A 23,143-nucleotide genomic window follows, 5' to 3' on the forward strand; every position below is an offset into this window, starting at 1 on the left:
ATAATCTTCTTCATTAATTACTATTGTAATAAATGTTCCCTATTCATTTCCTCACTTTTTATACTGATCTGGTCCAAATTATCAGTAACTTTGTTAACTTTTTCTCAGACATGGAGTCTCCAAGCTTTCAGGCCTTAATTTCCTCTAATTTTCTGGTTACTCCAATATCCTTGAAGTGCCAAAAATTTAATTTCCCACATGCCCAGCCTTCAAATTCTTTGGGTCTGTTCATTGAAGTTTGTCAGGTTTGTTTTAACAAACTTATTTGATGATTTCATGATCAGAGTAATAATAAATGTCTGTGGAGAAGCTTTATTAGTGCTTTAAAAGTGGGTGCTGCTCATAAATCATTAGGATGACCAATTAAAAATTAGGAAAGTTGTATCATTTCCAACACATGCACGACTTCAAACTTTTGTCTAGGTGTAACTTCATTTTTCTGCCCTGAAATGCTGGAAATGGAAAGGGTTGTGTGAGGATAACCCTCCAAATCTGAGGGTCTTGATTTCCTAATTTAAGGAAAACTGAGTTGGAAATACATGGCTCCATTGCAGCCAGGGTTATTACACTGACGTAAACTCTGATTTTCCTGACATAAAGCCTAAAGATTTTCCAGAAACATCAAAAATATGGGCTGTGCTTCTAAAATGAATTCTCAGTGTACAAGTGGTGAAGCACATACTGAAATCCCTACTCATTCCTTATCCAGGGCATTTCCAAGGGGGATTGGGGACATGGAGGCAATCCATCATTTACAGAAATAATAATTCCCCCATTGGTAATCCAAAATAAATTGGCGTTATGGCCAATTAACACTGATTATCCAGGAGATGAGCTGTCAGTGGAGCCCTTTGCCATGCCAGTGAAATATTTCTATGCAAAGGTGAAAAGTTTCTGGGATTTTTTTCCCTAAAAATGACAGGAGAGGCTACAACACTGGATCTTGGTTTGCATCATTTGAGGCAGCAACAACAAAGGGTCTGGATTTTACAAAAATGGACCGACCCCACTGAAATGTAATGATTTTTAAGGCTTTTCTAGCTGTTGTTGTTGTTGGGGGCACATGTCCATTCTGGCCTCTCTCAGTGAAAATTTGTACCAATACAGGGATTTTAGGCAAGGAGGGCGTTTGGCAGGCTGAGAGTGATCGAACGCTTGTCTCGCCCAGGTGTCCCCAGGCTGCTCCTGAGTCACTGGGTGAGCGCACAGCTCTGCAGGGCAGCGGGGAGAGCCCTGCCTGCCTCACCCACACACCCTGCACCCACCCACGGGCTGGGGAGCTGCACCGAGCCTCAGCCCAGTTGTTTGGGGCTTGTTGGAGCTGCACTGGGCTCAGGGGGAACCTGGGCCTGTCCTTGGTGACATCCTGGCTGTGGAGCTGCCCTGAGGACCTGCTCAGTGCCACCAGACCTACCCTGCTGCTGGCTGGATCCCGAGGGGCTCTGCTGCTTCTGGTGAGCTCCCTTCCCCAGTGCCCTGCTGTGTCACTCCCTGCTGCTGCCCTCCTGACCCTGGGTCAGCACTGTGCAGCTTTGCAGCCTCTAAAAACCCCAGAATGGTTTGGGTGGGAAGGGACCTTAAAGCCCACCTGGCTCCAACCCTTCAATAATCCCAGTGTCCAGCCTGGCCTTGGGCACTGCAGGGATGCAGGGGCAGCCCCAGCTGCTCTGGCAATCCCAGCCCAGCCAGGAATTCCTCATTGCCAAGATCCCATCCCTGGCTGCCCTCTGGCACTGGGAGCCATTCCCTGGGTGCTGTCCCTGCAGGCCTTGGCCCCAGTCCCTCTGCAGCTCTCCTGGAGCCCCTGGAATGTGCTGGAAGCTCTCCCTGGATCCCTCCCTTCTCCAGGGGAACATTCCCAGCTCTCCCAGCCTGGCTCCAGAGCAGAGGGGCTCCAGCCCTGCAGCAGCTCTTGGGCCCCCTCTGGATTCACTCCAATTTCATGGATGCCCATGGCTCAGGGCTCATCTCCAGACCCTTTAGCACCTCGTGGTCATTCCAGCCCCCCAGGGATGAGGGGTGAGTCCCAGGTTTGGGTTTAGATGCAGGTCCTGAAACGCCGTGGGTGGAGGCCCCAGAGGATGCTGACCAGGGCACTCAGAGCTTGTTGGGATACTTTGGATGCTGCCATCAGGTTTGGCAGGGTTCCTTGGCAGCCCTTAAATCCATGTGGGCTGTAGCATGAGTAATGAAACGAGCTCTAATTCTGCCCTAGATTAAATCCCTTCTTCCTGTTTTCAAAGTGTGAGCCGTGGCAGGTCGTGTGGGCAGTCAGCTGATTCCTTAGGAAATATTGGAGTCTGGAAGCTGCAGCTGGGGTTTGACTCCCACCACAGTTCCTCTGTAGGTCCAGAAGCAGGAAATTCCTGTGATGGCTCCTGTCCTGAGGGATAAATTTTTATTATTTGGTTTAAGTTGAGGGAGTGGAGATCTTTTTCCCCAGGGACTGGGTTTGGTTAAACCTTAGAGACCAGAGCAGTTCTCCTGTGCCCCCAAGACACAGCAGTTACACGATGACTCAATCCTACAGGCCAAAACAGGACTAATCCCTGCCTGGGGCTCCCTTTGTTCCCAAAAACCCGAAACAAAGGACTTGCCTGGGACTGGGAACACAACAGGACACCTGAGGAGGAGTGGGGTGGGAGTGCAGGGGAGAGGAGACTCCTCGGGAGGTGCTGACAAATGCTGAGTGATACAACTGAGATCTTTATTAAGAGTTTCCTCTGGGAATTCCTTTCCATTCTCCTGAGGTGGATTGAGCAGCTGAGCACCTCCCCTCTCTCTGCTCCCCAGGAACCCAGGTGTGCCAGCGGGGGCAGCTCCTGGCTGTCCTCAGAAACCTTTTCATTCGGATAAACACAAAGTTTATCCAGCAGCCCCGTGCTCACCTGCAGCCGTGGGACAGCCACAGCTGGGGCTTCCCACGGGAGAACATTCCCAAAGCTCAGGCAGGACTCTGCCTCCCACGTGGATAACAAACGTCCTTTGGAACCAGGAATGGGCAACTCAAAACCCCAGCCAAGCGTGGGCTGGCAGAGCTGCTGACCCCCAGTGAGAGCTGGGATGAGTTCAGTCTGTCCCTGCTTTGCTCTGCCCTAAAGGACACTCACATTTTTGTGGTCGGAGCTTTGGGACCGACTCCTCCCCCCCTGGTTTGGATGTGTCAGTGGAAAATATTTTTTTGGAGGTGAAATCAGCCTGCTGGTTGCCTTGAAGGCTCTGATAAATGTGAGAACTTGATCACATGGAGTGATAGGTGCTATCAGATGTGTTTGATCTGAAAAATAAAGCTCTGTATAAATCGCCCCTCGCCAGGCCCAGCTGAACTTGCAGCAAACATGAAGCTGATTTTGATCTTCAGTGCCCTCATCGGGGCTTCCCTGTGCCTGGAAACCTTCGTGGGGTGAGTTCCACTTTTGTGGAAAACCTTTCATTTAGGGCTGGTGTCCTCTTGTTGTTTTTCACTGTCTCACCCTCACAAAATCTGCTCGGGGCACAATTTTTTGGTTTTTGTGACTGATTGTTCTCATTGCTTTGCTGTTGTGGTGTTTGAGGGAACCTTTCTTTGCTTTAGTTTGGGTTTTCTAAGGAGAAGGGTCCAGCTGTGGAGCTGAGATCCTCAATTCTTGTTCATCCAAGGCTTCATTTTGGCTTGAATTGAACCTCACTGCAAAAGCAGAGCTGAAAGACCAGAACCTGTCCTCACAGCAGAAAGTTCACCACTTTCCCTTTTTTCTCCAAGTCTCTTATTTTTTTTTCTTTCTCTTCTTTCTAAGCATTTAAAATCCTGATTTCCAACCAGTAAATTCTGAAGGTTTCTCTTTACGTTGCTTTGCAAAAATTATCCCACAAGGTATTTCCTCACAGCCTCACTGACCTTGGAAGTGCCTTAATAATTAAAGGTTATTAAATCCTACTGGAGAAATCCTGAGGTGCAGGAAGTGAGCACTAGATTCCAGTTGAGTAAATCTGTGCATGAAGGTTTAAGGATTAAGAATAAAAAATAATATTAAAAATGTCCCAAAACGAGGGGGTTTGTAAAGCCAGGAGGGGCTATTTTTTATTTAATCCTGAACTGAATCCTGCTTATTCCATTCCTCAGCAGCAGAATCCAGTCCTGGGATAAAGCTTATGGACAATCCAGTAATAAGTAATTGATGAGGAAAAATGCCTTTAGAGCTGATTTAACTGGGTTCAACAAAGAGATCTTATCCCTCTGCTGGCCAGGGAGAGGATCCTGGTGTAAACGAGGTGTAAACGAGGTGTAAGCGAGGTGTAAACGAGGTGTAAACGAGTCCTGCTGTTTGCTCTGCTCCCCAAACACTGGATCCTTCCCCAGCTCAACGGGGATATTATCGTCCCACAAAAGTTCCCGATGGATGCAGGATTGATCCTTGCGATTTAAAACTCATCCGCGTTCTCTGGTTTGTGAGGAGGGTGCGGGTGGCCGGTTGGGCTCTTGGGTGACACTGATTAAAGGAGCCATGAACACACAATTAACACTGAATTAACGATCCCAGGCACAAACCAGCTCAGCCAGCCCCCTTCTGAGGCTGCTTCTGAAAACACGGATTTATTGCAGGCACCAGGTCCTCCGCGTCAAGACCAAGAATGAGGAGGAGGTCAAGCAGCTGCAGCTTTTGGAGTCGCTGGAACACCTGGAGGTGGGTCATGGCCACAGAGGCATTTGGGATTTGCGTCTCATTCGCAACAGGTCAGGGTGTGAATCTGCATCTCATTGGAAGGTTCCCATCACTCTGGGGCAGCTGCCATCAATAATTTCACTCTCTCAACACTTTAAATTTGACCTGCAAGTTCGAGTACCAGCTCAGTGTTCAGGAGGGCCAGAATTTATATATATTTTTTTTTTTTTTCCTACTGGGTTTACATAATATTTGAATCGTTAGATCTTAATCTCAGTGTTGAAAAACTTGTTTTTCCAGGGGAATGGCAATATTTTGTCTCCCAGAGTTATGGAAGGCATTTATTAGTTGGTCTACACTGTATTGAAACAGGAAAACACAGTGTAAAATTCCAGATTATTACTCTTATTGCCATTGGTGAGAATTTTTAACATCACTGTTTAAAATCTCTAGCTTAAAAAAAATATAATATGAATAATTTAGAAATTAAAATTTAGAAAAGTCCTACCAAAGGAGAGATAAAAAGAGAAAGGAAAACAATGGGTTTCATATTACCTAAGACTGGAATATGGAGAAATGAAAACAATGGGTTTCATATTACCTAAGACTGGAATATGGAGTTTTACTTGAAATTATTTCTTGTACAAGGGAAAATCATAAAATAGTCATCAGAGACAATTAAAGCTTCCTCTTGTTTGAGTGACCAAAGCCTAGAAGTCAGTGAAAAACCGGCTCAAGCCCTTGGTGTTTGTTATTTTATTGAGTTATCAGAACTGGTCCAAGGCTGTGGTGAGGCCCCAGAGAACGGAGCATTCCAGGGCTCCTCTCTGCAGGGGCCGTGGCACTGGGGGGAAATCAGCATTTCTAAAACTCTGCAAGAGCTGTTTGCAGGATGCCTTCCCCAGACCAAATCCATTTTCCTTTCCCTCTCCAGCTGGATTTCTGGATCAACCCCTCTGCCCCTGCCCTCCCTGTGGATGTGAGAATCCCTGCTGGCAGTGTCCAGTCAGTGAAAGCCTTCCTGGAATCCCAGGGCATTGAATATTCCATCCTGATTGAAGACCTGCAGGTGGGCAATGCTACTGGCACCTATTTCTTACACCTTTTGGAAACACTGATTGACAATTTGGCCTCACTCCCACTTTCCCACACTCTGTTTTCGGTGGGATCCTCCCCTCATTTTTGTAGGTTGTGGATTATTCCTCAAAGACAATCCATGGATCACTGTAGGTGTTCTCTGAGTGGTGACATCAATAAACTCCACAGGGCTCTTCTGAGGAATTACACATGGACTTTTGATCCCAGACATGTGGGAATCCCAACAATGAAGTTACTGATCAGTCAGTAAATTCTGCTGAGAGTGGTTATGGATAAAAATCACCCACTTGGGCACTAATCTGACATTTCCTCATGAGCAGTAATCCCCAAAGAGCACCTAAACCAGCATTAACTCACTGCCTTTTCATTTATTTATCTTTTAGCAGTGAAGCAGACACTTCTCACCATTTGAATGTTATTTTAGGATGTTCTGGATAAAGAAAGGCAAGACATGGCCGAGAGTGCCCAAAGGCAGCGCAGCACCGGCAGCTTCGACTTTAGTGCTTACCACACTCTGGATGATGTGAGTACCTCAGGGGAAGAGCATTCTGATTTTTTTCTGGTCTTTTTGCATGCTGTCTTCAATTCAACATCCTATATTAGCATCTAAAATGTCCTTGCAGCTTTTTCTGGCACGTGGGTTTGTTTTTTGCAGCATTAATTTTGTGCTCAGAACAATCAGCCAGCACTGATCAAAATTCCATAAACTCTCCTGCAGACTCTGTCAAAACCCATCCTTCCAAAGAAAGAGACATAAAGGGATCTTGAAACTGGGAAATAAAGAACTAAAAAGAAATAAAGCTGTGGCTTCCCCATCCTTGGGAATGTCCAAGCCAGGCTGGAGCAGCCTGGGATAGTGGAAGGTGTCCCTGCTTGTGGCAGGGGGGCAGAATGGGATGGGCTTTCCAACGAATGGTAGAGCACATAAATATGATATTAATGTCCTCAAAGATGATGTTCATGGCCTTGCATTTCAGATTAATGCAGAACTGGACCATCTTGCATCCGAGTACAGCTTTGTGGAAAAGATCCAGATCGGGGAATCCTACGAAAAGCGGCCTCTGTACGTGCTGAAGGTACGGCAAATACCATGGAGTGCATCCAAAGGGAGGAATGACAGCACAGGCCAGAGCAGCCCAGTCTGTTATGGGATGTGCTCGACTGAGAGGTGCCAGAGTGAGTCTGAGATCTGTGTTTGATTCCCAGTTCAGCACCGGAGGCTCCAACCGCCCGGCCATCTGGCTCGACGCCGGCATCCATTCCCGCGAGTGGGTCACGCAGGCCAGCGCCCTGTGGATCGCCAACAAGGTTCTGCAGCTGGGACCCATCTCGGGCCTCTCTGGGCAATGTTTGCTGCTGTTTCAGAGGATATCACCCCTCCATGTGTTCGGTTAATTCACCTCCCAAAAGCAGCTGACTCCCTGAGGATGTGGTGGCTGCCTCAACCTGGAATTGGGAGCCTCTGTCCTGTTAGAACAGCTGAGTTTAGGCAGACAGAATGCAGTGGTTCCGGTGAAATTGTTACACAAATACCCAAAGGCTCTGAGGTTGTATTGCTGCTTTGCTCTGCTCACCCACAGAAATGCAGTGGGGTTGGTTTCCTTCCACAAAATGGCCAGACCTCCAGCTCTCAATAAATGAGGATTTAAATCCTGCTGGAAATGACTGAGCCACCAGAGAAGTCCCAGGATCACAGAATAAGCTGAGCTAGAAGGGACCCACCAGGATCATGGAGTCCAACTCCTGGCCCTGCACAGAACCATCCCCAAGAGCCACCCTGTGCCCAAGAGTGTTGTCCAAAAGCTCCTTGGGCTCTGTCAGTGCAGCACAGATGAGAATTCCCAACCTGACTCTTCCATCTCAGTGTAAGAGCCAGCTTTGGCCTGTCCTCTGCGACAGGGAGGAGGACATTTTGTTATCCTCTTCCATTTTATTCTAAAGACCTCCTGTCTTCAGAATACAATAATAAAACAGATTCACTGCTCACTCCACACGTATACCAAGGAAGAGTTATGGCCCACAGAAAACGGATGTTCCTTGTTTCCCTGCCCCAAAACCCAGCCTTTCCTGTGTCCCAAACCATGAGGGGATGAACATCTGGGAAGGAATTACTCTGCTGAGCAGGGTGTGCTCTGTCTCTGCCTAGATTGCCTCTGACTATGGAACAGATGAGTCCATCACCTCCCTGCTGGACAAGATGGATCTTTTCCTGCTGCCGGTCGCCAACCCTGATGGATTTGTGTACACTCACACCTTGGTGGGTCAGCGCTCTGGCTGAGCTCAGTGAGATTCCTGCTTCTTCCAAGGAAATAATAAACATGAGGGAAGGGGGCTCTGAAAGTTTTAATGCTGTGAGAGGAGTTACCAAAGGGTTGGGCAAACAAAGATCCTCATCACTTGTCTAACCCGTCCTAAACCCCTGTAAATACCCAGTTTTAGTAAATACATTTGATTTTTGACCATTGGCCCATCTTGGCAGTCAGAAGTACTCTTGGGATCATGGCTAGGATCAATCCCCCATGGATGGGCAGCAGTTTTGGTGCCAGCATGCAGATTTGCCCCCTTTTGAGCATTTCTCTGTTGTAGAATCGCATGTGGAGGAAAACCCGCTCCAAGATTCCCGGCAGCGTCTGCGTTGGAGTCGATCCCAACAGGAACTGGGATGCAGGTTTTGGAGGTAGGGATGAGGCTTCTGGATTCTGGATCCTGTTACACAGAACCAGCAGCTGCCTTTACAAAGGGGATTAATCACCCCAGAGCACAGGGTGAGGCAGCATTGTGGAATCATGGAATCACAGAATGGCTTGGGTTGGAAGGACCCAAAACATTATTTAGTTCCACTCCCTGCCACGGGCAAAGCCACCTTTCATTATCCCAGGTTGTTCCCAGCCCCATCCAACCATAGAATAGCCCCAGGAATGTGGATTCCTGGGTTGCTGGGCAGCCTGTTCCAGGTTGCATCATCTCAAAAGTGCATCCCTTGAGCATTCACACTCCATCACTGTTTGAGCATTTGTTTAAGGCCTTGCTTTGGCTGCAGCCCTGTCCTTAGGAAAGCCCAGCTTTGTGGGGTCTGCCCTGAGCTCCCAGGAATTCCACTCCTCACAGCTCTGTTCCCTCCTTGCACCACCAGGTCCTGGAGCCAGTAGCAATCCCTGCTCCGAATCCTACCACGGGCCCAGAGCCAACTCCGAGGTGGAGGTGAAATCTGTTGTTGACTTCATCAAGAATCATGGAAACTTCAAGGCCTTCCTGACCCTCCACAGTTATTCCCAGCTCCTGATGTATCCCTATGGATACAAATGCACCAGGCCAGACGATTATGCTGAGCTGGTGAGACAGCAGGACTTGGTTTTACCTTCCTCTCTTCTGTCCAGCTGCCTTTCTGTACTTTCCTTACTCTTCCCTAATGACAGCACCACAGCTGGAATAATATCTCTGAGGCAGTGTGGATCTCGCAACCATAATTCCAATGGGAAAGACTCTGGAGGTCTCTGTTCTAACCCTGTGCTGAAAGGGCTTTGGAGCCAGAGCCAATTTCAGTCCAAATTTGGATTGTTTTGATATTTCTAAAGAAGAATTCCACAGCTTTTTCAAGTTCATCCCAAAGTTTCCTTAATCTCATGGGGAATTTTTTTGTCCTAATACCTAAATGCAGTTCCCCTGTGGCAATTTGTTGCCTTTTCCCCCCTTCACAAAGAACCCAGCTCTGTTTTCCATCCAACCCCCATTACGTAGTTGAAGTGAGCCCAAAGTTGACCTTGGAGTATTGGAAGATCCCAACTGCCTTGGGAATTTCCAGTATCTCTTGAGCCTTCCCTTGACAAGCCAGTGAGATAAACACTGGATGAACACTTACAGAACCTGCTGGAAGTTAACTCACCTGCAGTGGCACCTCCCAGAAATGCTGTGGGAGCTGTGGCTGCTGTTGGTGTGAATCACCTCCAAAGCAGTTTGGAGATTTCTGGTGAAATCCCAATGTTGAATCTCAGGAAGTGTGGCTGCTTCCTGACTTTCCCTTCATCTTCTCCCCTGCAGGAATCTCTGGGAAGAGCTGCTGCCAGTTCCATCCGCTCCCTCTATGGCACCACCTTTCAAGTGGGCACCATTTGCAACACCATCTGTGAGTATTTGGCCACTCAGAGCTTTTGGGGCTGTCCCAGGACACCGATCCCTGTCCTCCCACAGGATGTGTCCCTGGTGGAAGCCACAGTGCCCCTGTGCAGTGACACCACCGGTCACACCTCAGACCTGACTGTTCCCATCCAAACCTCATCCTTGTTCCCCAAAATAACAACAGCAGAACAACAGAACTCCACCATTGCTCTGCTCCCCCTCTGCACCATCTCCCTTTCCCTTCCAGACCAAGCCAGTGGAGGCAGCATTGACTGGAGCTACGACAATGGGATCAAATATTCCTTTGCCTTCGAGCTGAGGGACACGGGGCGTTATGGATTCCTGCTGCCCGCCAACCAGATCGTCCCTGCTGCCAAGGAGACCTGGCTGGGCCTGAAGAAAATCATGGAGCACGTGAGGGACAAGTCCTCCTGAGAGCTGGGCTGGGAGTCAGCTCTGCAGCACAGCTCAGAAACCCTCCATGATGGCTGTTGTGATAGAAAGGGCTGAATAAACCCCTGTGCATTGCCCACGTGGTGTTTGGCGCGTGTTCCTTGTGTGTGACACATCCCTGAGGAGATTTTGGGACACAACCCTCCCTGCCCACCATCCAGTGCCACCCTGCCATGGCAGGGACACCCCCCAGTGTCCCAGGCTGCTCCAGCCCCAGTGTCCAGCCTGGCCTGGGGCACTGCAGGGATGCAGGGGCAGCCCCAGCTGCTCTGGCAATCCCAGCCCAGCCAGGAATTCCTCATTGCCAAGATCCCATCCCTGGCTGCCCTCTGGCACTGGGAGCCATTCCCTGGGTGCTGTCCCTGCAGGCCTTGGCCCCAGTCCCTCTGCAGCTCTCCTGGAGCCCCTTCAGGCCCTGCCAGGGGCTCTGAGCTCTCCCTGGAGCCTTCTCCAGGCTGAGGAGCTGGTGCAGAGGGCCTGGTGTTGACCAGCATTATCCAGGCTATGGAACTAATTAAAGGAATTTAATTTCCCTTAACGAGCCTCAGGACCCTGCCAGGCCCCTGACCACTGTCCTCAAATGTACACCCTCATATATTTGGCTGCCCTTTTCTCCCTCCCACGTGTTCCCAGTGGACATGGTTGGAGGGAAGATGGAGATGGGAGGACACCTCCCCTGACCCAGCACCCGGTCCCTCAGGAGCCCCTCGCTCCATTTTCATCCTGCAAATTTCTTGGGGATTAAGAGCAAAGAGCTCCGGAGGCCCTGAAGGATCAGAGATTAGCTCTGGCTGCTGCTGCTGTGGTGATTATCGAGTCTAACAGGTTTATCTTGGTGTCTTGTGACCCCCCAGCAGCTGGTGAGTTACTCACCCTCGGGAGGCTGGCAGGAGAGCAAACAGCACTGATGTGTCCGATAAAACCCTGTGGACTCGGGCTCAGAGCTGTTGGCAGGAAAAGGGGAAGGTGCAGCTGAGGGAAGCAGCCCAAGGGGCTGGGTTTGGGTTAAAAGCAGCTGTTTTGGAAAGCAAACCCATGCTTGGGGCAGCCAGTGCTGCCCTTGTGTCCCTGTCCCCTCTGCTCATGGCCTTAGCCAGTGGCGCCTGCTTCCCAAACTGACCCAGCTTTCCAAAATCCCATCCTGTGCCCCATGACTAAAAACCACTGATGGTAAATCCCAGGGACAGGGCACACAGCTGGCTCTTGGACCTGGATGAGCTCTTGTCTTCAGAACAGCAACTGCAGAGCCCGAGGAGCCTCGGCTGGGAGTGTGGAACTGTGGCCTTGTCCTGGTGTGGAAGCTCATTCCAACCCTCCAGGGCTCGAGGCCCCTGTCCCTCCTCCCTAAGTGCCTGGTGTGAGGAGAGCTCATCCAGGTCTGGAACCCTGACTCCAGAGAGATCTGGAGCCAGAGCAGTGGATGCCCCAGAGGAACAGGAGAGTGTGTGCCATGGTGGGGCAAGGAGGGAGATGGGCTGGAGATGACACAGGTCTGAGGTGGAGGGACCTAACAGGGACCTTCCCATCCCAAGGAAGGAGGGTACTGAGGAAACAGCCAAGCTCTTCACCACAGAGAGTGATGGGAGAGACAGCAGCCCCAGCTGGAATGAGGGAGAGCCAGGAGGGACATCAGGGAATTCTTTTCACCAGGAGGAGAAGCAGCAGGACCTGGTGCCAGCGGGGCCATGCAGCCTCCATCTCTGGAGGACTCCAAGATCCAACGAGGAGGGTCCTGGTGGGTCCCCAGAGCTGACCATGCCCCACCCAGGCATTGGACACAGACCTGCCATGGTCCCTTCCCACCTCAAGCACCCCATGATCCTGGAAGCCCCTCAGCAACAGCGCCAGTTCTGCATCACAAAGGCCCAAGAGACCCCAGCACCTTCCCACGGCACCTCCTGCTTCCGGTGCAGCCAGAACCCCCTGGATTCAATGGAGAAAACCATGGTCAGAGGATGTCAGCTGTAAAAACCTGCCCTGGGAGGTGCCTGCCAGCCTGGGAACACAGCCCAGGAACCAGGAGCATCCCTGACAAGCACGGTGGGAGCTCAGGGGCAGCGCAGATAAGGCCCAACAAAGGCCCTGCTGTAACCTGCAGAACAAAGACTCTGCTTTACCTGGGGAACAAAGACACCTCTGACAAAGTGACCTCCTGGGATAGCCCCACTCAGTGACAGCTGCTCACAGCCACTGCTTACACTGAAAACAGAAAAATAATTCATTTTCTACCCAAAAATGAGCCTTTCTGTCTGAACATTACCCCAGGTGAGTGTCCTTGTGCACCTCTGAGCTCCACGACTTCCATCCGCTTTGAAGTGAGATTTCATCCACCACCAAGTGACCCCACTCCTGGGAATGGTTTGATGAATGATTTGAATAATATATTTTACATTCTACCTATCTATCTATCTATCTATCTATCTATCTATATGCATAAACTAATTAATCATAAATAAATCTACGTTTAAATGCTTGCTTTTCCTGCAAGTAACTTTGTAGTAGCTTGTCATTACACATGCATTACTAATCATAATTATGATTGACTTACTCATAGCAATGTGTAATGAAGAAATCCATGGAAACAAAGAGGTGTTTCCTTGTGGTTTTGGGGTTCCTGTGACCACGCCATCCCCACTGTCCCACGCCCGTGGGTTGGGAGCCGCCCGTGCCCACGGCAGCTCGGGGCTGGGAGCAGGGACACTCATCCAGGACCCACTCACCGAGGGAGACGTTATCAGATCCTCCCTAATTTGGCTGCTCTTGTGTTGACTTTGCCAAATAAAGCAAACATTTGGGCTCTGGGAGCCCTTCCTGCCTGCTCTGTTTGTCGCTGCCGACGCCGCGGGGGCGGCGGATGCGGCCCCGGTGAGGAGCTCCGGGAGGGACCCCGACCACCGAGGGGGTTCTGTCTGTGCTGGGGGCTGTGCTCTGCTCCCACCCACCATGGAGACCCTCCTGGTCTTCCTGGCCCTCCTGGGGGTCAGCAGCACTGAGCAGCTCTTCGTGGGGTGAGTCCTGCTGGGGCCGGGGGCGGTGGGACACCATGGCTGGGATGGGGATGGCCCGTTCCCCACCACTGTCCCTCAGGGTCAGCCTGAAGGGTGGCATCCCAAAGGATGGAAATCCAACAGGGTTTTTGCCAACTGGGAAAGGTTTGGTTTCACCCCAGGGTTGGAGGGAGGTTTGGAGCAGGTAGAAATTAGGGAATGCTGAAGCCTGAGGGCATCGCTCCAAGCTTTGCCAGGGTGTGGAATCCCAGAGGATCAGGGGATGATGTGTAGGGCTCAAAGACGATGGCTGTGGAGCCATGCAAGGATTGTTGGGAATAAAAACCAAGGATTGCTGGGAATAACAGCCAAGGATTGCTGGGAATAACAGCCAAGGATTGCTGGGAATAAAAACCAAGGATTGCTGGGAATAACAGCCAAGGATTGCTGGGAATAACAGCCAAGGATTGCTGGGAATAACCAAGGATTTCTGGGGATAACACCGTGGGAAAGAACAAGATGTGTCTGGAAAAGGGACCCTGGGGAGGGAGGGCAGCACTTTTCCAGGATGAGTGTCCTGGTTGCAGCTCCTGCAGTTAAGAACAGCACCAGTGCAGGAATGAGGGTGAGAAGGGGGCATGGAATATAGGGGGGGAGGTCAGGACAACCCAAAACTCCCAAAGCTTCCAGAAAGGTCTGAATGAATGGACTGGCAATGAGAACTAATTTGTAGAGAAAGTGGGAATTCCATGTTGGGAGTAGGGAAAATTTATCCATTAAAAAGTACCCTCAGAGACATCCCACCAGCTGGACTGACACTGGAGCCAGAGCTGGTGCTCTCACGGCCCAGGGAACAGATGGAGCTGTGCCAGGGGGGTTTAGGTTGGATAGCAGGAAAGGCTCCTGATCCAGAGCATGCTGGCACTGCTCAGGCTCCCCAGGGAATGGTCACATTCCCAAGGCTGCCAGAGCTCCAGGAGCATTTGGACAACGCTCTCAAGGACAGGGTGGGATTGTTGGGGTGTCTGGGCAGAGCCTGAAGTGGGATTTGATCCTTATGGGCCCCTTCCAGCTCAGGATATTCTGTGATGTGGCTGACCCACCTTCCCCCCTGCTTTCCTTCCTCCTGGGACACAATGAGGCGTTGAGGGATCCATCCAGGATCCCATCACTCTCCTCCAGGCAGGGGGTGGCTGTGAGCCAAGACTGTCCAGGGAATGTCAGGGCTGCTCCCTGATTTTGGAAAAATCACAAGGATTTAATGCCTGCCTGAGTTCCCCAGGCACAGAATGGAAATTGTGATCACCCTGGGGAGCTGGTTAAACTGAAAAATGGGAGTTAAGAGGATGAAAAGGACGAAAGGGAAAAGGTGAAGGAATTTTGTGCCATTCTGGGAGCAGCTTTAAGCACTGCCCAGCAGGAGAGGTTGGAGGTAGAGGATTGATCCGAGATGAGAAAACCTCTGTCCCACAGAACACTTCCTCCTGTCCAGGGGCTGTGCCTGTCCTTGGGAAGCCCAGCCAGGCTGGACTGGGACCTCTGCTAGGGAATACATCCATAGACATAGAACATACCCATGGGAGATATTCCCCAACATCTTGGGAGCTGATCAAACAAGGCTGGAGTTCATCTCAGACCCCCAGCACTTGCTCTTTTCCCATCATGGCTGCTCTGAACATGCATTTTTTTTCTCTCACACCAACAATTGATGCATCTTCCAACCCTCCGAGCTGGTGTGGAGCTTCCCCAGCCTCCCCCCAGGCCAGAGTCCCCTCCCTGTGACCCCTCTGCCTCCCTGCAGGGACCAGGTCCTGCGTGTCACGGCCAGGAACGAGGAGCACATCACCCTGCTCAGGGTGCTGGGCGAGCAGGAGGAGCTGCAGGTGAGCTCCGAGGGGTCCTGGGCACCCCCTGGTCACAGACCCAGGTGAATCCAGGGCTCCCTCCTTCTTTTGCCATCCTATCCTTTTTCCCCCCCATTTTGGAGATGTACAATTTAGAACCATATAAATGTGAATTTAACCTGGGGATCCTTGAGCTCAGAGCTCCTGTTTTGTATGAACTGGGAACATCCCACAAATACTCCCTCAGACAACTTGGGCTGGAACATTTCTGTAAATCCCTATCCAGACTGTGGCCCAAAATGTGCCCAAAAACCTTTTTAAATCCTTCGTGGAACTTCCTGTGAGACCCCTGGAGGTGCTGGGGAGCTCAGTGGATGAGCACCAGCACAGGATGGGGCTGAGTTCTCCCTTTCAGCTCAACTTCCTCTTCCCAGGTGGATTTTTGGCGTCACCCCAACAGCCTTGGCCACCCCGTGGACCTGCGGGTGCCCTTCCCCAGCCTCCAAGGAGTCAAAAAATTCCTGGTGTCCCATAATTTTTCCTACAGCATCATGATCGAGGACGTGCAGGTAATGGCTATGACAGGAACAGGATGAGCTCCTGCAGCTCAGCCCTGAGAGAAAGCCCAAAAGTTGGAAATCAAGCAGAAAAATCCAACCCCCTCCTCCTTCCAGCCTTTTTGATCTTGGGGTTTTTTTGCCTCCTAACCAGGAATTATTGGATGAAGAAAAGGAAAGCATGAGGAGGTCTAGGAGGGTAAAGAGAAGCTCCAGGATGTTTGATTTCGCCTCCTACCACACCATAGATGAGGTACCTTTCTCTGCAGAGCATTGGCTTTGTCCTGCTGGGGTCACATCCATGTGGTGAAGGTCGTGGTGAGTTCTTGGTGACAGGTGAGACCTCCCTGGGACACGTTTCTCCTCCTTGCTGGAGCTTTCAGCTGAGATGGGAGACTGGGAAACCTTCCACATCCAGCATGGCCACTCCTGGAACCACTTCTACCCTGTGGAAGACATTTTCAGCTTCACTTTGGGGATGCTTGGAGCCCAGTTTGAGACTGGTGTGGGCTGTGGTGGTGTTGGGGGGGGGTCTTAGAACTTTTCTCCTCACCATTCATTCTACTTTTCCAAAAATGTTGTGAGGTGCCTTTCCCTGCTCGCACAGAGCCCCAGGCACCTCATGTTCTCCAGGGAAGCACGAGGTCCTCTCCAGGGGAGTCCCAGGTCTCCAGGGAAGCAGCAGATCTTCCCCAGGGAAGCTCTGCTTGTTGCATCTGGTGCTGGACAGCCTCAAAAGCAAAAGGTGAGCACCAGGCTGAGCCTCCTGAGCCAGCAGCTCCTCCTTGCAGATCTATGAGTGGATGGATGTCCTGGTGGAGGAGCATCCCAGCCTGGTCAGCAAGGTCCAGATGGGGCAGAGCTACGAGCAGCGGCCTCTGTACGTGCTGAAGGTGGGTCCTGGGGCAGCCTGGCCTGAAAATGCCCCTCAGCGTGAGAGGTTGTGCCAGGGCAGCCTCAGGCTGCAATCAGCAGCAATTTCCCCGTGGAAAGGGGCTCAGGCTGCCCAGGGAGCTTTGGAGTGCCCATCCCTGGAGGTGTCTGAGGAACTCCTGCAGGTGGCACTCAGGGCTCTGGGCTGGGCACAAGGTGGGCACGGGGCACAGGGTGGATTCCATGATCCTGGAGGGTTTTTCCAGCCTCAGTGATCCCACGGTTCCGCACAGTTCAGCACCGGGGGATCGAACCGCCCGGCCATCTGGCTGGACACCGGCATCCACGCGCGGGAATGGATCACCCAAGCCACCGGTGTCTGGACAGCCAACAAGGTCACCTTGGGATCACCTGGGACGTGGGACCCCAATTCTTACCCCGCATCTGTCCCACCCCTCATCTCCAAGGGGCACCGGGGCAGCTCCTGCTCCTCTCCATGCACAGATCGCCAAGGAATACGGGCAGGACCCCTCTGTCACGGCCATCCTGGACAGCATGGACATCTTCCTGGAGATTGTCACCAACCCCGACGGCTTTGCCTTCACCCACAGCTCCGTGAGTGCGGGGACACCACGGGGGGATCTCGTCCCAGCGCTGTCCCCAGCCACAGCTGTCCGTGGGTTTTGGGTGGGGAGGGATGTTCCTCCCTGCGGGGCGGTGAGTGGAGATCCCTGGAGATGCTTGGGCAGGGATTGGGATTCACATCCCTGTTCTCTGAGTGGAGTCCCTGGAGATGCTTGGGCAGGGACCGGGATTCACATCCCTGTTCTCTGAGTGGAGATCCCTGGAGATGCTTGGGCAGGGATTGGGATTCACATCCCTGTTCTCTGAGTGGAGATCCCTGGAGATGCTTGGGCAGGGATTGGGATTCACATCCCTGTTCTCTGAGTGGAGTCCCTGGAGATGCTTGGGCAGGGACTGGGATTCACATCCCTGTTCTCTGAGTGGAGATCCCTGGAGATGCTTGGGCAGGGACTGGGATTCACATCCCTGTTCCAGTGTCCTCTCCGTGTGCTCCCAGAACCGCCTGTGGCGCAAGACCAGGTCCATCAACGCTGGATCCCGCTGCGTGGGAGTGGATCCCAACAGGAATTGGGATGCTGGGTTTGGAGGTGAGACCTTGGCCACCAGGTCCCCACGCCAGGCATTGTTTGTGCCTCAAAACATCAAAACTTTCTGCTAGAGTGGAGAAACGCAGGGATGGAACCCCTTCCCGAGGGATCCTCTCTGGATCTCCTCCTCCCCCTGCTCCAGGTGCTGGCTCCAGCAGCAATCCCTGCTCTGAGGTCTATCATGGCCCTCACGCCCACTCCGAGAGGGAAGTGAGAGCCATCGTGGATTTCATCCGCGCCCACGGGAACGTCAAATCCGTCATCTCCATCCACAGCTACTCCCAGATGCTGCTCTTCCCCTACGGATACAGGAGGGCGCCCGCGCCCGACCACCAGGAAATGGTGAGGTGGCCCCAAAACGTGGGGCTGGGACCACCTGGCAAAGTCAGGCAGAGCATCCCAGGAGCTCCCCCGCTCCTCTCATTAGATGCAACCCGAATATCAAACCCCTGCTTCGGGGTTCTGGAGGAGGGTGGTTGTGAGATGCACCTCAATCATCAAAAATTAAAGGTTTTGGGGAAAACTTAGAGCAGAAGGGATGGGGAATGATGGGCTTTAGATCCCCGTGCCCTGTGATCCACCAGATCGCACCACTTTTGGTGGTTCCTTTGCAGAATGAACTGGCCAAGAAGGCCGTGAGCGACTTGGCCGCCGTGTTCGGGACAAAATACACCTACGGCAGCATCGCCAACACCATCTGTGAGTGTCCCTCCCTCATCCTGCAGCAAATCCCTCGGGAATGGGCTCCCACCTGGGCTCCTCTCCCTGCAGACATGGCAGGAGGCACCACCATCGACTGGGCCTATGACAACGGGGTGAAATATTCCTTCACCTTGGAGCTGAGGGACTCGGGGCGCTACGGATTCCTCCTGCCCAGCTCGCAGATCGTCCCCACTGCCACCGAGACGTGGCCGGCGCTCCTGGACATCATGGTCCACGTCCTGGAGCATCCATACTGACCCCAGCACCTCCCCCAGCATTCCCTCCTCTCAATAAATCCTCATGGACATTCAGTGGTTTCAGGCACCCTCGTTTTTTTCATGCTAATCTCCAAAGAAAGGCTGGAAAAGGACTCCCAGTCCTGCAGGTGTTGATTTTCCCCTTGTGACTTTGGCTCAAAGTCCCCATCCTCCGGAGCCAACAGCCAGCATGGGAGGAGATGGGGGTTTTTTGGGCAAGCGACCCCAAATTTGTGGGGTTTTGAGCAGCTTTGCTCCATCATCCCTTCCCAGAGGGCTACAAGGAGGGACATGGGGTACCCTCAGGGTATTTGCTGTTTATTTTTGGCTACTGGGACAACTGTCACCTGCTCTGACCTCTGTCCTGAGCCAAGCTTTACATCACTTTCCTCAGCCAAATTTTAAACCAGTTTCCCCACCGCTGTGGTGGGGAGGATGCAGCTCACCAAGCCCCAAGTGAAAATCTGCATTTTGTGCATTCTCAACCCAAATTGATCCTTTCCCTCCCCTCAGCTGGTGCTGGAGGCTGTGGGATTTTGGCACCTCCCGGTCTCACCTTGCTGGCAGCTGACTCACCAGGGCCCCAGCCGGTTCCTGGGACAGGTTTGGCCAGGAGTGCCTGCATGGGGACAGCAGGGCCTGACCTTGGCTGGTGGCAGCCACAGCCTTCCCAGGGCCCTGGGAAAAGGGACAGCTGGAGGGGCCGGGCTGGGGCCAGCATCCCATGGGATATAAGAGGCCCCAGGGCACTGCTGGGATGTGAGACCGGCTGTCCCTGCTGACCATGAGGCTCCCCGTGCTCCTGGCTGCCCTGGTGGCAGTGGCCACCTGCACCGAGACCTTCTTTGGGTAGGGGGGCCAGGATGGGGAGGGTGGGGCAGGCCAAAGGCTCAGGGGAAATCCCTGGAATGGGGGGATGGATGGGTGGGCTTAGGTCAGACTAATGGGGCCGGAGCTTGTCCCACACCCCTCAGCACCCCCTGACCCCACAGGCACCAGGTGCTGCGCGTCGTCCCCCAGAGCAATGAGGAGCTGCAGAAGGTGCAGGAGCTGCAGGACCTGGAGCATCTGCAGGTACTGGGTGTGGAGGTGGATTCTGGGGACAGCCCCAGCCCACGGCCTTCGTTTTACACCCCATAAGCAAAGCAAGGATGTGGTTGGATGTGGGATTTTGGGAACCAAGAGGTGAAAAGCAAGACAGGCTGGTGCTGGGGGTGCACCCCAAAGCAGGATCTCACCCCTTATGTCCATTTTTCCCCCTGCAGCTGGATTTCTGGCTGGCTCCCCGCAGGCTGGGACTGCCCGTGGACATCCGCGTGCCCTTCCGCAGCCTGCAGGCGGTCAAAGCCCACCTGGAGGCCAGTGGGGTCTCCTATTCCATCATGATTGAGGATGTGCAGGTCAGCAGTGCTGCAGGGGAGGCAGGGGAGAGGTGGGATCCCATCAGTGGGAATGGGGCTCATCCCAGCCCTGTCCTACAGGCCCTGCTGGATGAAGAGCAGACGGAGATGCTCCGCAGCAGCCGCCAGCGGTCGGTCGACACCACCACCTTCAACTACGAGGCCTACCATACCATAGATGAGGTGGGAAGGCACAAGATTTGGGGCATTTTGAGGGAAGAAGTTTGCTCTTGGGCAGGGGAGTGACCCCCGCATCTCTCATTCCCAGATCTACAATTTCATGGACATGCTGGTGGCCGAGAACCCCAACCTGGTGAGCAAGCTGGAGATCGGCCGCTCGACCGAGAACCGTCCCCTCTACGTGCTCAAGGTGAGGATTTGGGGATCGTGATCCAGAGGGGAAAGTGGTGACAGGGACAAAGCCAACCCCCCTCTCTGCTCTCCCAGTTCAGCACAGGGGGCACGAACCGCCCGGCCATCTGGATCGACACCGGGATCCACTCCCGCGAGTGGGTGACACAGGCCAGCGGCGTCTGGTTTGCCAAGAAGGTACTGACACATCCCATGAGGGTCCCCAGGAGCTCTGGGGTCCAGGCGGGTGATCCCACAGGGAGGACAGGGAGCCCCAACCCTCCATCCTCTCTAGATTGTCCAGGATCACGCCAATAACGAAGGTGTGGCCTCCATCCTGGAGACGATGGACATCTTCCTGGAGATTGTCACCAACCCAGATGGCTTTGCCTACACCCACACCACGGTACTGCGCCGGGTCCCCTCCCCCTGCATCCCACAGCTGCTCTGGATGGGGCTGGGGAGCATTTGGGGGGGTTGCACATCCCTGGGGGGGCAAAGCCTCCCCAACCACATTTCCATGGGATGGGAAGGAGCCCACCACAAGCTGTGGAGCCCCAGCCCTGGGCACCTGCTGAGGTGGCTCTGCCCTCCCAGAACCGCATGTGGCGCAAGACCAGGTCCAGGCACGCGGGCGCCATCTGTGTCGGAGTGGACCCCAACCGCAACTGGGACGCCGGTTTTGGAGGTCAGAGCTGCCCCCTTGCCCCTGTGGAGCGCTGCCACTCTCCAGCTGGAGGCTCCAAAGCTGTTTCTGGCTCAAAGATCCATTGATGTCCCCTGGGGAAGAGGTGGGATTTGCTCTCCTGGTTTGATGTCCCCCAGTGACAAATGAAAGTCACCACACAAATCTCTAGGAGGAGATGCCCCAGGAGCATCCCTTGATCACCACCAAGGAGCTGAGGGGTGGGAGAACCTCTTGGGCTTGGAATCCCCCAACTGCCCACTGTGTTCTCACCATCCTCTTCTCCGCAGATGCCGGAGCCAGCGGGAACTCTTGCTCAGAGACGTACCACGGACCCTACCCCAACTCGGAGCCTGAGGTGAAATCCATCGTGGACTTTGTGAAGAGCCATGGCAACATCAAGGCTTTTGTCTCCATCCACAGCTATTCCCAGCTCCTGCTCTATCCCTATGGCTACACTGAGACCCCGGCGCCAGATGAGCAGGAACTGGTGAGGCCCAAGTGCCTTGAGGGGCTGGGATGGGGTGGAGCTCTTCTGCTGCTCCAAGGAGGAGCCACCTCTGTCCTGCATCCCTTGGGAAGCTGGGAGGAGCTTTGTTGCACCCAGAAAAAAGCTGTACCCACAGTTTTTTCCCTTCTTTGGCTCATCTTTCCCCCTTCCCTGTATTCCCAGCATGAGCTTTCTGCCAAGGCCGTGGCAGCTCTGTCCTCCCTGTATGGCACCAAGTTCAAGTATGGCAGCATCATCACCACCATCTGTAAGTGCTGGGGCAGCCCCAAAACCCGCAAATCCCAAAACCGTTCCTCACACCGGCCACATATCCCACGGGATTCCTGTACTGTTATAGTGTGTTTTTATACTTTGTAATATTTTGTAATAATTTTGGTTTTGTATCCCCGTATTTTTCCCAAGTGGTTTACCCCAGAGGGCACCCCCCTCAACCTTTACCTGTGTAATCCTTTTGCTGAGATCATCCCCAAACCCCCACCCCGGCTCTCTGTCATTCACTCAGCATCCCATCCCCTTTACCTAGAAGTTTCGGTCCAGGATGTCGAGTGATCAGCCAGAGGCCAGGGCTCAGCCCCCAAGTATGACCCCATATGCTGTCCTAAATGTCTATCATCCCCAGCACCCATCCCTTAGGGTCGCTTCTTGGTCAGTAAAATGTTCTCTACTTTGGGTTTCCAGCTCCCTTTGAATGTAACCTTGGCACATCTCCCGGGGCTCTCAGCAGGAGCCCCTGAGGTGTAGGGAACTCCTAGAATAAAACCTTGCATTAACCCCTGCTAAGAGTCAACCCTTTCTCTTCTACCCGTGTCTCTGGTGTCTCTCCTGCTGCAAAGCTGGAGACCAGCCCGGCTGCCCTCAGTACCCCCAGGGCTAGTGAGAGAGTGTCCCCTGCTGTCTGCCAACCCAAGGCTCCTGAGAGGCTCCCAGGAAGACAGAGACACTGTACAAAGCCGTCAAGGCTCTGAATCCCCCCCCTTTTTCCTCCCCCAGACAGAGCCAGTGGATCGACTGTGGACTGGACCTACAACCAGGGGATCAAATATTCCTTCACCTTCGAGCTGCGGGACACGGGGCGTTATGGATTCCTGCTGCCCGCCAAGCAGATCGTCCCCACCGCCCAGGAGACCTGGCTGGCACTGAAGGTCATCATGGAGCACGCCAGGGACAACATCTACTGAGCTGGGATCAGGCTGCAGCAGCTGGAGAGAGGGGAGAAGGCAATCGGTAAATAAATGCAAAGAAGGATGAGAAAAGCTTGTGGTTGTTTTCCCTTTTTCCCAATCTGGGTGGAAAAGCCCTTCTGGAGTTGGAGTTGGTGCCAGCACAAACAGGGTGTGCTGGGTCATGGCCCGGAAAAGGAATTGATTGAAAGGGCATGAAAATAGCAGGAACAAAAAGGAAGGAAGGAAGGTGGTGGTTTTCCCTTTGATGTGGCAGAGGATGGGAAGGGAATCGGGCTCTGGGACATGAGGCCAGCAGGATTCACTGGGGCTC

General features: G+C 52.9%; 3 protein-coding genes across 3 annotated transcripts; all 3 read left to right on the forward strand.

Annotated features, from left to right (window-relative positions):
• Positions 1–3,338: 3,338 nt before the first annotated feature.
• On the forward strand, positions 3,339–10,292 carry LOC118697921 (carboxypeptidase A2-like). The gene is made up of 11 exons (XM_036400933.1): positions 3,339–3,403; positions 4,583–4,664; positions 5,578–5,712; positions 6,166–6,264; positions 6,719–6,817; positions 6,948–7,049; positions 7,888–7,998; positions 8,328–8,418; positions 8,875–9,074; positions 9,780–9,864; positions 10,105–10,292. Exons 1-11 carry the CDS (start codon positions 3,339–3,341, stop codon positions 10,290–10,292), a joined length of 1,257 nt encoding a protein of 418 aa, XP_036256826.1.
• A 2,804-nt stretch (positions 10,293–13,096) lies between these two features.
• LOC118697922 (carboxypeptidase A1-like) lies at positions 13,097–18,756 on the forward strand. Its single transcript, XM_036400934.1, has 11 exons — positions 13,097–13,318; positions 15,099–15,180; positions 15,576–15,710; positions 15,853–15,951; positions 16,490–16,591; positions 16,865–16,966; positions 17,076–17,186; positions 17,653–17,743; positions 17,886–18,085; positions 18,358–18,442; positions 18,515–18,756. Exons 1-11 carry the CDS (start codon positions 13,254–13,256, stop codon positions 18,700–18,702), a joined length of 1,260 nt encoding a protein of 419 aa, XP_036256827.1. The 5' UTR covers positions 13,097–13,253; the 3' UTR covers positions 18,703–18,756.
• A 670-nt stretch (positions 18,757–19,426) lies between these two features.
• LOC118697627 (carboxypeptidase A1-like) lies at positions 19,427–22,827 on the forward strand. The gene is given in 11 exon segments (XM_036400410.2): positions 19,427–19,551; positions 19,695–19,776; positions 19,968–20,102; positions 20,184–20,285; positions 20,371–20,472; positions 20,550–20,651; positions 20,749–20,859; positions 21,051–21,141; positions 21,429–21,628; positions 21,812–21,896; positions 22,640–22,827. Coding segments are annotated over 11 exon segments (1,323 nt in total).
• The last annotated feature ends 316 nt before the right edge of the window (positions 22,828–23,143 follow it).

This window comes from Molothrus ater, chromosome 5, assembly GCF_012460135.2.
Source record: "Molothrus ater isolate BHLD 08-10-18 breed brown headed cowbird chromosome 5, BPBGC_Mater_1.1, whole genome shotgun sequence".
Lineage (NCBI taxonomy): Eukaryota > Metazoa > Chordata > Aves > Passeriformes > Icteridae > Molothrus > Molothrus ater.